At 46.4% G+C, this 13746-nt stretch overlaps 1 protein-coding gene across 2 annotated transcripts in view; it reads left to right on the top strand.

Annotated features, from left to right (window-relative positions):
• The window catches only part of LOC134357056 (protein SSUH2 homolog), an 80165-nt gene that overhangs the window by 19571 nt on the left and 46848 nt on the right, over positions 1 to 13746 (top strand). For both annotated transcript variants that reach the window (XM_063068373.1, XM_063068374.1), the window contains exons 2-4: positions 2180 to 2278; positions 3755 to 3827; positions 5695 to 5824. In XM_063068373.1, the coding sequence (XP_062924443.1) occupies positions 2180 to 2278; positions 3755 to 3827; positions 5695 to 5824 (302 nt within the window). The remainder of the gene's footprint in view (positions 1 to 2179; positions 2279 to 3754; positions 3828 to 5694; positions 5825 to 13746) is intronic.

Consider the following 13746-nt stretch of genomic DNA (forward strand, 5'->3'; position numbering starts at 1 on the left):
CAGCATTCCACATTAACAATGTCCGACAGGGTCTTGTGATCACGAGAAAAGCGACAAGGGCGATCACTTTCTGTTACGCCGCACACCGTCTTCACGTACCGACTCCTCCGGCGCCTCTCTGGCGTAGGCAGCAACACCATCCGCACCGAGTCCAGCTCCTGTTTCGCTGCCTACGAGCAACTCGCTGACCTGCTACACTACTTTAAGTTCTTCATGTCCAGCAGGAGCTTGCGATTGTAAAGTATACATTTAAAAAGGACAATAACACCTTCGGTTGACCCTATAGAAATCACTGCAACATGTGAACACACTGCTGGATGGGCCTGAGGGAGCTTTGTTCCCAGAAGGTCATTGAACCCTGGCCAGGTCCCTCTCCGTCTCTTTATTTTATATTTTAATTTATTTTATTTAGAGATACGCCACAGTAACAGGCCCATCCGATCCATGTGACCTGTGCGTCTTGGGAACGTGGGAGGAACTGGAGCACCCGGAGGAACCTCACGCGGTCACGGGGAGAACGTACAAACAGCGGTGGGAATTGAGCCCAGGTCGCCGGCACTATAGCGGTGTTATGCTTCCCCCTGTGTTATCATTTCACCCCTTCCTTCATCCTGCGCTGGTGAAGAGGTTGTGGCTGTGGACCCAAGTTACTTCTCGGGTTCCCCTGAAACATTTCTCCTTTCACCCTTAACCCACAACCTCTAGTTCTAGTCTCACCCAACCTCAGTGGAAAATGCCTGCTTGCATTTACCCTCATAATTCTGTACGCCACTTTCAAATCTCCCTCATTTTCTTATGCTCCGGGAGTGAAGTCCTAACCTATTCAACTTTTCCCTATAACTCAGGTCCTCAAGTCCCAGCAACATCCTTGTAAATGTTCCCTGTACTCTTTCAATCTTCATTGATATCTTCCATATAGGTAGGTGACCAAAACTGCACACAATACTCCAGATTCGGCCCCACCAATGTCTTATACTCTTTTCTATTTCCATTTGTAATTTGTAGTCCACATCCCTGCAGCTGTTTGGAGGCCTATAAATAACTGCCATCAGGGTCCTTTTCCCCCGCAGGGATCAGTGTTGGGGCCGCTTCTTTTTACGTTGTACATCAACGATTTAGATTATGGAATAGATGACTTTGTGGCTAAGTTTGCAGACGATACGAAGGTAGGTGGAGGGGCCGGTAGTGCTGAGGAAATGGAGAGTCTGCAGAGAGACTTGGATAGATTGGAAGAATGGGCAGAGAAGTGGCAAATGAAGTACAATGTTGGAAAGTGTATGGTTATGCACTTTGGCAGAAAAAAATAAACGGGCAGACTATTATTTAAATGGGGAAAGAATTCAAAGTTCTGAGATGCAACAGGACTTGGGAGTCGTCGTACAGGATACCCTTAAAGTTAACCTCCAGGTTGAGTTGGTAGTGAAGAAGGCGAATGCAATGTTGGCATTCATTTCCAGAGGAATAGAGTATAGGAGCAGGGATGTGATGTTGAGGCTCTATAAGGCGCTGGTGAGACCTCACTTGGAGTACTGTGGGCAGCTTTGGTCTCCTTATTTAAGAAAGGATGTGCTGACGTTGGAGAGGGTACAGAGAAGATTCACTAGGATGATTCCGGGAATGAGAGGGTTAACATATGAGGAACGTTTGTCCGCTCTTGGACTGTATTCCTTGGAGTTTAGAAGAATGAGGGGAGACCTCATAGAAACATTTCGAATGTTAAAAGGCATGGACAGAGTGGATGTGGCAAAGTTGTTTCCCATGATGGGGCAGTCTAGTACAAGAGGGCATGACTTAAGGATTGAAGGGCACCCATTCAGAACAGAAATGCGAAGAAATTTTTTTAGTCAGAGGGTGGTGAATCTATGGAATTTGTTCCCATGGGCAGCAGTGGAGGCCAAGTCATTGGGTGTATTTAAGGCAGAGATTGATAGGTATCTGAGTAGCCAGGGCATCAAAGGTTATGGTGAGAAGGCAGGGGAGTAGGACTAAATAGGAATAAATAGATCAGCTCATGATAAAATGGCGGAGCAGACTCGATGGGCTGAATGGCCTACTTCTGCTCCTTTGTCTTATGGTCTTGTACAACTTCAACAGAACATCCCAACTCCTGTACTCAGTACTTGGATACATGAAGTTGTTATGGCCATGACATCCTTCTAACTCTCACCGTTTTCTGCAGATGGACCAGAGGATCTGGAGGATGAGGAGGGCCCCACCGCACCCCCGATTGAAATGCTGGACCAGGTGACAGGCTATGAGGGGACAGTCGCTGGCGGTGGTAGGTATGGTGTAAAACCTCCACACGCGCACACGCACACGCGCGCACACACACACACACACACGCGCACACACGCACGCACGCGCGCACACACACACACACGCGCGCACACCACACACACACACGCACACACACATGCACACGCACACGCACACACACATGCACACATTGAGGTGTGATTACTTTTGTCCTGGGCCTGTCACTCATTCTAAGCTGGAGATCGATCCGTTACTGCTCCTGAGTAAAAGTTACTTTAGAAAGATAAAGCACTGATTTAACTGAAAGCAGATGCCAATATGAGCCGTGTGAGTAAAACCTCTGGCTGCCCTGTCTGATGTCGGCGGAGTTCCCAGTTCCAAGTCACTGTCCCATGAGTTGCACTGGAGGTTCTAGGGATGGCCAGTGATGACCCTCATAGTCTGAGCTCACTGGTGCCCTATTGACAAGCAGTGTGCAATTTTTTTAATTTATTGTGATCGTGGTGTATCTAGCAACGTCAGCACTTACTGCCAACTCCTAAGTGTCCTTGAGAAGGCGAGAGTGAACCACTCCTCGAATTGTAGCTGTTCTTCTGGCGAAGTCCCTCCCACAGCGCTGCTGGGCAGGGATGTCCAGCAGTGATGAAGTACTTGTGATTTACTCAGTGACCATTTTATTAGGTACGCCTATACACCTGCTCATTAATGCAAATATCTAATCATTTGGCAGCAACCTAACGCGTAAAAGTACGTAGACGTGGTCAAGAGGTTCATCTGCTGTGCAGATCAAATATCAGAATGGGGAAGAAATATGATTTAAGTGACTTTGACAGTGGAATGATTGTTGGTGCTAGATGGGGTGGTTTGAGTATCTCAAGAACTGCTGATCCCTTGTTCACACACAACAGTCTCTAGAACTTACAGAGAATGGTACAAAAAAAAACCTTCCACAGTGGGTGAAAACCCCTTGTTAATGAGAGAGGTCAGAGGAGAATGGACAGACGGCAACAGTAACTCAAGTGACTATGTGTTACATCAGTGGTGTGCAGAAGAGCATTTCTGAATGCACAACACACGGATCTTTGAAGTGGACATCTGCAGTAGCAGAAGATCATGAACATACACTCAATGTTCACTTTATTAGCTTTAGGAATTTCCTAATAAAGTGGCCACAGTCAGGATGGTGTGTGACACCACAGGGAATCTGCAGGTGCTGGTGTTCCCCTGCCCTTGTCCTGCTGGTGGTAGAGGTGGGGGCTTTGGGAGGCTCTCCAGAGTAGCCTAGGGTTAGTAAACAAGGCATGCTTTAGAGCTGGGACCACATGTCGTCCATAAACCAGTCTCAGTTACAGAGCTCTAGGTATGGAAACTCCCGTAGTGCCCCAGACAACTCAACACTAGTCGACTTCTGATTTGGAGTCTGTCCTATCATTTTAACTCCATCAGTTAGGATTTGTAGCTAATTGAGACTTCTGTGACTCAAATCATCTCGTTCCAGATGGAAACTACATTTGTCCACCAACTCACCCTTCGGACAAGAGGGAGCGACCACAGCCCCAGCTGGAGTGGAGGTATGGGATCTTGTTAAAGGCCACGAGCTGCCACCTCTCAGTTACTGGTGGGAGATGTAAAGATTAGTCACGTATACATTGAAACATACAGTGACATGCATCTTCTGCCTCAAATCGAATCAGCAAGGAATGTGATGGGTAGCCCACAAGTGTTGCCACACGCCCAGCACCAACGTAGCAGGCCCATAACCGACTAACCCTGACTCTACATCTTTGGAGTGTGGGAGGGAACTGGAGTGCCCGGGGAACCCCACGCAGTCATAGGGAGAGCGTGCAAATTTGATATAGACAGCAACGAGAATTGAATCCCGACCAATGATTGCTGGTGCTGTAAAGCGATTGTGTTAAAGGCTACGCTACTCTGCCACCCAGTTCCGTTCAGTTTGAAACCATCACCCATGTCCATAAGACATGGGAGCAGAATTGGGCCAATTGGCCCAATGAGTCTGCTCTGCCATTCCATCAAGGCTGATTTATTATCCCTCTCAACCCCTTTCTTCTGCCTTCTCCCCATAACCTTTTACACCTTTATTAATCAAGAGCCTGTCAACCTTTGCTTTAAATGTACATAATAAGGTCCTCCACAGCCGTCCACAGGTTCACCATCCTCTGGCTAAATAAATCCCTCCTCTTTAAGCTTGCTCTATCTCTTGTAAACTTGATCACAAATCTGTTGTAGGCTTGGTTTCCTTCACCGTGAGAGTGGTGAATGAATTCATCGAATGGTGTTAGCTTATGGTTGCATTATTCATATATGTTTCACATTAATTATTTTTTATGACATTGAGGTCTTTCAGTCACAGCTGCCTCACAGAGCAATCCCATTCCCCCGTTTCCCTGTAATCCATTCCTCCCTCACTCTCAATGTTTGTTCCCCAGATTCAATCACTCACCCGTACCCTAACAGTTACCAGTTACTGACACTGGCAATTGGATTATTGTTGTCACATGTACCGAGATACAATGGAGATCATTCTTGTTTGCATGCCATTTAGACAACCCACGTAATACACAGAGTTAGTAAAAATGAATAATTTTATTTATTTTTATTTTTAATTTAGAGAGAGTAACTTACAAGTCCTCACATCCCAATTACACCCATGTGACCAATTTTAACCTCGCAACCCATACACCTTTGGAGTATGGGAGGAAACCGGCATACCAGGAGGAAACCCACGTGGTCATGGGGAGAAAGTACAGACCGTGGTGAAATTGAACCCGGGTTGCTGGTACTGTAGTGGCTTCATGCTAACTGCTGCACTACTGTTCCATCCAATTACAATAGAATTTAAGAATATAGTGTTCGTGTCACAGTTACAGAAAAGTACAGACAGGTTAGCAATGTGTAAGACAAGGTAGAACCACAATCCAAATCTTTGGCATATGGGGGGAAACTGGGGCTACCTGGAGGAAACCCACATGGTCACAGGGAGACCTTGCGAACTCCACACGGAAAGCAGTGGAGGTCAAAATCGTACCTGGGTCACAGAGCCTTGAGGTAGAGGCTCTATTGGCTACATCAATAGTAATGAATGATAAATTATAATTAATTTGTTATGACTCCTTGGCCCAGATAAGCCAGTCTCCCGGGGAGAGAGAATTTTTTTTTAATATTCACATGCTAATTCTGAGTCAGTGTTACAGTAATAATTCCAGCAGTTACTTCCGTCTCCCCCGCCCACTGATTGTTCTACATCACCGTAGTTGTGGAAGTGGTCAGTGAAATGGAGATGATGACTGAGGCATTAGTATTGGCTGGAAAACCACCCGCGACCATGAACACGGAGTGAATGGGGGGTGTATGGCAGTCACTATAAATCTCGGGATGTCGGCTTGATATCCTAGTGACCATTTTACTTGCCTCTAGAATTCCGTCCATCACTGAAGATGCAGCGAGAGAGGCGCTGGCACAGTTTGCGACGGCTCACTGCTGCTACAGTGGCAGACCCACCCGCGAGATGGTCTTTCAGGACCTCACACCATTCAACATGTACAGGGTAAGGTGCTTGTTCTGAGGTCAATGTCCTTACACACTGTGTTGTCTGGCAGACAGTGTAAGGACATTGTCCTATTGCAACATTATAATGTCCGAAGCAACTTCCAGTAACTTAAGTACTTTTGGAAGAATTTAAGCTGCCAGTTCGCACACTGATGGGACACACCAAAACCAGAATGATTATAACCAAATAAAGATTTTAAGTTGGTTGAATGAAAAACATTGATAAAGACATCAGAATCAGACTCATGTATATTATCACTGACGTATGTCGTGAAATTTGTTGTTTTACAGCATCAGTGAGTGCAATACATAAGATATATTATAAATCACAATTGTATATATACATACACGGTGGATTCTGGTTAATTGGGACACATCGGGACCAGTCCAATTTGGCCCAATTAGACATCTGCCCCAAATAGCTGAAGTTTCATGGAAATTGTTGAAAGGGTATATAAAAAAACTATAAATGAACAAACAACAAACAACAGGAATTCTGCAGATGCTAGAAATTCAGCAACACACATCAAAGTTGCTGGTGAACGCAGCAGGCCAGGCAGCATCTCTAGGAAGAGGTACAGTCGACGTTTCAGGCCAAGACCCTTCATCAGGACTAACTGAATGTTAATAAATGAACAAAATTAGCACAGATATCTAGTGCAGATAATGGACTGCCTCCATACAAAGTTTTTGACAGTTACATCTCCAATTTTAATTTTCTTTGTAACATTCAAGACGATTGTCAATACCTTCATAGTTTCTAACTTGTTGAAGTAGTGAAATTACTTTATTTTCGCTCCCAGTGATTTCTAGCATCTCCAAGCCTGAATGCTTGAAACCGCAGAGAGCAAAACAGTTCTGAATTGTCTTACTGCTTATTTCTAACCAACTATCAGTGACAAGAACACAAACACACGCAAGTGATGCTATTTTAAAAACTGTTTGCTCCAAGTGCTGTGTAACGTCTTCACGGTCACACAAGTGAATGTGACTGACGCTAGTTAGAAACTGTTCGGCAACAATTTCCTTTCCCAATTAAGTGGCATAATGTCCCAAATAAATGACTGCCCGATTAACCAATGGCCCAATTAACCAGATTCCAATGTGTGTGTGTGTACTGTATATTTATGTGTGCATATGTATATACTATATATGTATATATATATATATATATATATATATATATATATATATATACACACACACACATATATATGTAGACATACATACAGTATATATATTTATGTATATGTATGGTGCTTAAAGAGAGCAACAATAATGAGGTGGTGTTCATGGGTTCAATACCCGTTCAGAAATATGATGGCGGAGGGGTAGAAGGTGTTCCTAAGACACTGAGTGCGTTGAACGTACACTTCAAGCTATGTAATTGAACCTATAATAGTGTCCTGAAGACAAATGGAGCCTTGGTTTAATTGGTTAAATTTCTTGTCCGAGAGGGAGTATGTTCAGTGTTTCCTGGTTGCAGAGGTATGTCACTTAGATCTGAGCTAACCCTCTGGAGCGAGACGTGAGCCACAGCTGTTAAATCAGCAACGTGCATGCAAAAGGCTTCATTGCTGTCTTGTAATGCACACAAGATTGTATTCTTTACGTGTGAACCGAGATGAACAGTGAAAGACACACAAAGTGCTGAAGGAACTCAGCCGGTCAAGTAGTATCTATGGAGGGGAAGGAACAGTTGACCTTTGGGGCTGAGACCCTTTATCAGGATTGGAAAGGAAGGGGCAAGAGGTCAGAATATAAACAATTCTGGAGAAACTCAGCATGTATAGAAGGGAATAGCAGTTGTCGTTTCAGGCGGAGACCCTTCATCGGGTCTGCAGAGGGAGGGGCAAAGGCCAGAATAAAAATGTGGGGGGAGGGGAATGAGTACAGGTTGGCAGGAGATAGGTGAGACCAGTGGAGTGGCAAGGTGGGTGGGTGGGGGAAGAAAGATGAAGAGAGAAGCAGGGAGGTGATGGGTGGAAAAGTTAAAGGACTGAAGAACAAAGGAATCTGACAGGAGAGGAGAGTAGACCATGGGAGAAAGGGAAGGAGGAGGGGTACCAGAGAGAGGTGATGGGCAAGTGAGGAGAATGGAAGGGGTAAGAAGGGGAATGGTAAAAGAGTTATTGGTCCCCTAGTTCATCTCACAGGGTCTTTATCTCTCCACCAACACCCACACTTCCCCATTTGCACCAGGATCTTATCATCTGTTGTCATGTACAGTGGTGCTAGAAAGTTTGTGAACTCCGTAGAATTTTCTCTATTTCTGCACAAATATGAGAAAAATATCATTTTTCTCAATAAATAAATGAACAACTATAATGTTTAGTGTTATTTATTTAATTGTGTTCTTTTTATCTAGTTTTAGTACTTATGTGAAGATCTGATCACATTTTAGATCATATTTAAGCAGAAGTAGAGAAAATTCTACAGGGTTCACAAACTTTCTGGCACCACTGTATGTTCCTTTGTGAAAAATTCAAAGGATCACTGATCAAAAGAAAAATCCAGTCTCGGGAACCACAGTTACTGTATCTGCAGGAGCTGAGAATGGTAGATGGGCTGTTATTAGCCCCTGATTGTGGAAGACTGGGATATGACTGGTCCCTGCTAATGGGATATTAGCTTCTCATTTGGTCGCAGATGGGACACTGATTAAATGCTAGGCTATGATTGGCTGACAATGATGGGATGCTGGATTGTGATTGGCTCCTGAATTTGGAGTTTGGGGCTATCATTGGACCTTGTACGTGCTCGGCTCAGCTTCAGCTGAACTGCTGGCTGCAGTTGGCTCGAGGTTTTGGCTCGGCCGGAGGAGTGGCTGTGAATGGTGTGGGGATGTTGGGAAATAGTGTAGGTTCAGGTGGTGGGGAGGATCTGGGAAAGGAACCGCAAATGGAGGGTTCGGGTGAGGGCGAGTCGGCGGGAGGAGGTTGGAATGACGTTGAATCCAGATCGGGAAAAAGGAAAAGAAACATAATATTGGAATGATTTCAAGTGATGGAGAGGAAGGGCTGAATATTTAGAAAAAAAGGAAGGAAGACTTTAAAGTATTGTTTAAATTTGACCTGGAACAGCCGCCCTCTAGCAATCCCATTAAATTAACTACAGAGTTAAAATCAGCCTTAGGGAATATAGATTGTGCTTCTACATTAAGAGGACGGAAGGTGTTAATCATTTGTAAGGATAAAAAGCAGAGTGAGAAGGCATTACAATTGAAGACTCTACTTTGCAAAAGACAGTATCTATTTTGTCTGTGAAAATAGAGGTGTTAGGGGTATTGGGTGTTCAGGTGGCGATTTTGATAGGAGAGGTCATTGATTGGGAGGCAAGGTTAAGGAGATAAAGAGATTGCAAATAGTCAGCGATGGGGAAAGGGTGGATAGTTTATCTGTATTGATATGTTTTGATGAGGTAAAGCTCCTTGATGAAGTTAGTTTGGGGTATGTAAGTTATAATATTCAAACTTATATTCCATCCCCACTTCGATGTTACAACTGTCAGAGGTTTGCAGCAGTATGTCGTGGGAAACTAAGACGTAGTAAGTGTGGCGGGGAACATAAATATGAAGATTGTGAAGGTGTAGAGTTTAATTGTTGTAATTGGGGAGATGAACATAGTGCAGTTTATAGAGGATGTGAAGTCCTTAAGAAGTGCAGAAGTTCAACGGGTTTAAGTACAGCTAGGTATGTCGTATGTGGAAGCTGTGCAAGAAGTTAAACTAAACATTAATAAAATATTACCACTCAGAGAACAGAATGTGAAACCAGAGGCTATATGTTGGCATCACACTTCTCTTACTGAAGATTCTTTACTAGTTGATAAAATGAAGTTTGTGATGTTCATAACAGGTGTGATGAATTGTATTGCTCAGGCATCCAGTCGTACAGAGAAAATTAAAATGATTGTGAAAGCCGCTGGAAGTATCTGAGTATAACAGGTGTTACGTGGGAAGCTGTAAATGAAGCTCTGATCGCTGGGGTATCTGTATCTCAGTCTCCTTGTGAAGGTACGTAACGGACATTAGGATATTGCAGTGGAATGCGAGAAGCCAGATTTCTAATGGTCAAGACTTCAAGGAACTTGTTTCTGATTTATCAAATCCACCTTATGTTACATGTACAGTATTCCAGTACCTTGGTTGTTACCACATTTAAGCTTTTCTTTGCAGGATTATATTGTAATTAGGCATGATAGATTACAGTTGGTCCTCTGTATCCGCGGGTTCCACATCTGTGGATTCAACCAACCAACTTGCGGATCAAAAATACTGTACAAGTATCCCCCGCTATCCGAAAGTAGAGTGTTCCTATGAAACCTTTCGTAAGCCAAACCCAAAAAATAACCTACCAAATCATACCAAATAGCACATAAAACCTAAAATAACACAATATATAGTAAAAGCAGGAATGATATGCTACCAGCAGAACCATAGTAACATCGGCAGCTTTCAGGATTCTTTCTCTCTGCGTGTAAGTAGTACGAATGGTGGACGCAGGCAAGCTGAATGCACGCACAATGTCTTTATTTCGTTCACCACGATCGAAACACTAAATTATGTCCAGTTTTACGCTATGCGTAACACTCTTACGTGCTCTCTTAGGCTTTTCTGATACCTTAGGACACATCTTGCTAACGGATACACAAAATAAATCGAGATAAAGCACTCTCGCTGCTCAGGGTGTGCGCTGCCTCTATAACGGCTCACTGCAAAACAAACGCTGAATGTTATTTTTGCTTTTCGTAACACCCTTACGAGCTGATGCACTATCAATTCCTCCAAAAGACTGGAAGTAGAGTAAATACTGAAAGTCTTTTATTAGCAGTAAAATGTGACCTCCACCATGCTGAGTATCTGCCCTGGACTGAGAGGAGGAGCAGTGACCCAATCGCCTTTATTCAGGGGTCTGTGGGAGGAGCCACAGGGGCAGTCAGCAGAGGGGCGTGTCCAGACAGGTAACCCACTTACAACATATATACATGGTTTACCACATTCACCCCTTCCTTTTTTTAAAAAGAGTCCCACGGGGTGAAGTGACAGACAGTATTTAAAGAAGTATATTTACAGGTTAAGTCTATCAGGCGGTCGAGTCCGTCGCTGTGATCTACGTAGCACCGGCGGTGATTGCACCGGCGATGGCAGTCGTGCTGGCTCCGGCCTGACTTGAGGTGCCAGCACGTTAGGCGTCGGTAATCCCTCGTCCGTGTGCGTTGCGCCTGGTATGGGAATGTCGTGTGGTGTCTGTGTAGGGCTTGGAGTGCGCAGTGTCTCATGGTTATATACATCAGTGGATACGGGGTTAATAGTCACCACGGAGTGTTCAGGGTAGGGGCCCGGAGCTCCTGCGGGCACCAGGTCACGGATGGAGACCGTGTCCTCCCGCCCATCAGGTAAAACCACGTAGGCATACTGGGGGTTTGCATGAAGTAAGTGAACCCTCTCGACCATCGGGGAGTATTTATTGCTCCTCGCATGTTTCCGGAGCAGCACTGGCCCCGGGGACGTCAGCCAAGTTGGTAGGTTGGTCCCAATGGTCGATTTTCTGGGAAAAGAAAAGAGCCACTCATGGGGGGTGGCATTGGTGGCCGTGCATAACAGGGAGCGGATGGAGTGGAGTGCCTCGGGAAGGACCTCCTGCCAGCGGGAGACCGGCAGTCCCTTTGACCTGAGGGCTTAGAGTGTGGCTTTCCACACCGTGGCATTCTCCTTCTCCACCTGTCAGTTCCCCCGGGGATTATAGCTCGTGGTCCTACTAGTTGCAATTCCCCTAGCCAGTAGATATTGGCGCAGCTCGTCACTCATAAACGAGGACCCTCTGTCACTGTGGATATAGCATGGGTATCCGAACAGAGTGAAGAGCTTGCGCAGGGCTTTTATAACTGAGGTGGTAGTGGTGTCGGGGCAGGTGATGGCGAAGGGGAACTGCGAGTACTCGTCGATAACGTTAAGAAAGTACACGCTGCGGTCGGTGGAGGGAAGGGGGCCCTTAAAGTCGACACTCAATCGCTCAAAGTGGCGGGTGGCCTTGACTAGTTGTGCCTTTTCGGGTCGGTAGAAGTGCGGTTTGCACTCTGCGCAGACTTGGCAGTCCCTGGTCATCATCCTGCTCTCCTCAAGGGAGTAAGGCAGGTTCCGGGCTTTCACGAAGTGGAAAAGCCGGGTGACCCCTGGGTGGAAAAGATCTACATGTAGGGCGTATAGCCGGTCGATCTGCGCACTGGCGCACGTTCCCCGGGATAGGGCATCGCAGGGCTCGTTGAGTTTCCCAGGCCTGTACATGATGTGTTAGTTGAAGGTGGAGAGTTCGATTCTCCACCTCAGAATTTTATCATTTTTGATTTTGTCCCGCTGTTGGTAACTAAACACGAATGTGACTGAGCGCTGGTCAGTTAGCAGGGTGAACCTTTTGCCAGCAAGATAGTGCCTCCAGTGCCTTATAGCTTCCACTATGGCCTGGGCCTCTTTCTCCGGAGTGCCGAGTTTCAGGGCCTTGAAGGGTACGGGAGAAGAACGCCACTGGTCTTCCTGCCTGGTTGAGGGTAGTAGCCAGCGCAAAGTCGGAGGTGTCACTCTCTACTTGGAAGGGAATGGCCTCGTCCACCGCATGCATTGCTGCTTTGGCAATGTCCCCTTTTATGCGGCTGAAGGCCGCGCGGGCCTCGGCTGAGAGGGGGAATGTGGTGGACTTGACCAGTGGTGGGCCTTGTCTGTATAGTTAGAGACCCATTGGGCGTAATATGATAAGAAGCCCAGGCACCTTTTGAGGGCTCTGAGGGTATTGGGAAGAAGGAGTTCCAACAGGGGGTGCATACGGTCGGTGTCAGGGCCAATGACTCCGTTCTCCACAGCACACCCAAGGATAGCAAGTCGGGTGGTTCCGAACACACACTTGTCCTTGTTATAGGTGAGGTTGAAAGCTTTGGCCACCAGAAAAATTTTGGGAGGTTGTTGTCGTAATCCTGCCGGTCGTGACCGCAGATGGTGATGTTATCCAGATATGGGAACGTGGCCTTCAGTTGGCACTGGTCCACCATCCGGTCCATTGCCCTCTGGAAGACAGATACGCCAGTCGTGACACCGAAGGGGATGCGCAGGAATTGATAAAACCTGCCATCCACCTCGAAGGCGGTGTAAGGGCGGTCCTCCCGGTGGATGGGGAGCTGATGGTAAGCGGATTTTAGGTCTATGGTCGAGTACACCTTGTACTGTGCTATCTGATTGACCATATCCGCGATGTGGGGTAGAGGGTACGCGTCGAGCTGCGTGATCCTATTGATGGTCTGGCTATAGTCCACGACCATCCTATTCTTCTCCCTGTTCCGAACAACGACCACCTGCGCCCTCCAAGGACTTGTGCTTGCCTCAATGACCCCCTCCCTGAGCAGCCGCTGCACCTCCGACTTGATGTAAGCTCTGTCCCCCGCGCTGTACCTCCTGCTTTTAGTTGTCACGGGTTTACAGTCGGGGGTCAGGTTGGCGAACGGCGGTGGGGGAGGGATCCTGAGGGTGGAGAGGCCGCAAGTGGTGTTGGTAGTGTGGCAGTTGGCATGGTGTTGGGTGGGATGCGCGGGTCGGTGTATGTGTGTGGTCAGTAGCGGGGTACGTGACATATCTCTACAAAACTGGGGATTTTTGATAGTGATTGGTGGGAGGGGCCCATCATACTTCATTGTCATGCTTTTCAGGTGGCTGTGGAAGTCGAGCCCCAACAGCACAGGGACACACAGTTGAGGCAAGACCAGTAACGTAAAGTCTCGATATTCTGTGCCCTGCACCACTAGCGTCACTACATAACCCCCCTGGATATCTGTTGTATGCGATCTGGAAGCCATGGCGACCCTCTGACTTACCAGCCGTATCACGAGTCCGCAATGCTGCGCCGTGTCCGGGTGGATAAAACTCTCCGTGCTGCC

The sequence above is a fragment of the Mobula hypostoma genome, chromosome 15, assembly GCF_963921235.1.
Source record: "Mobula hypostoma chromosome 15, sMobHyp1.1, whole genome shotgun sequence".
NCBI classification, from domain to species: Eukaryota; Metazoa; Chordata; class Chondrichthyes; order Myliobatiformes; family Myliobatidae; genus Mobula; species Mobula hypostoma.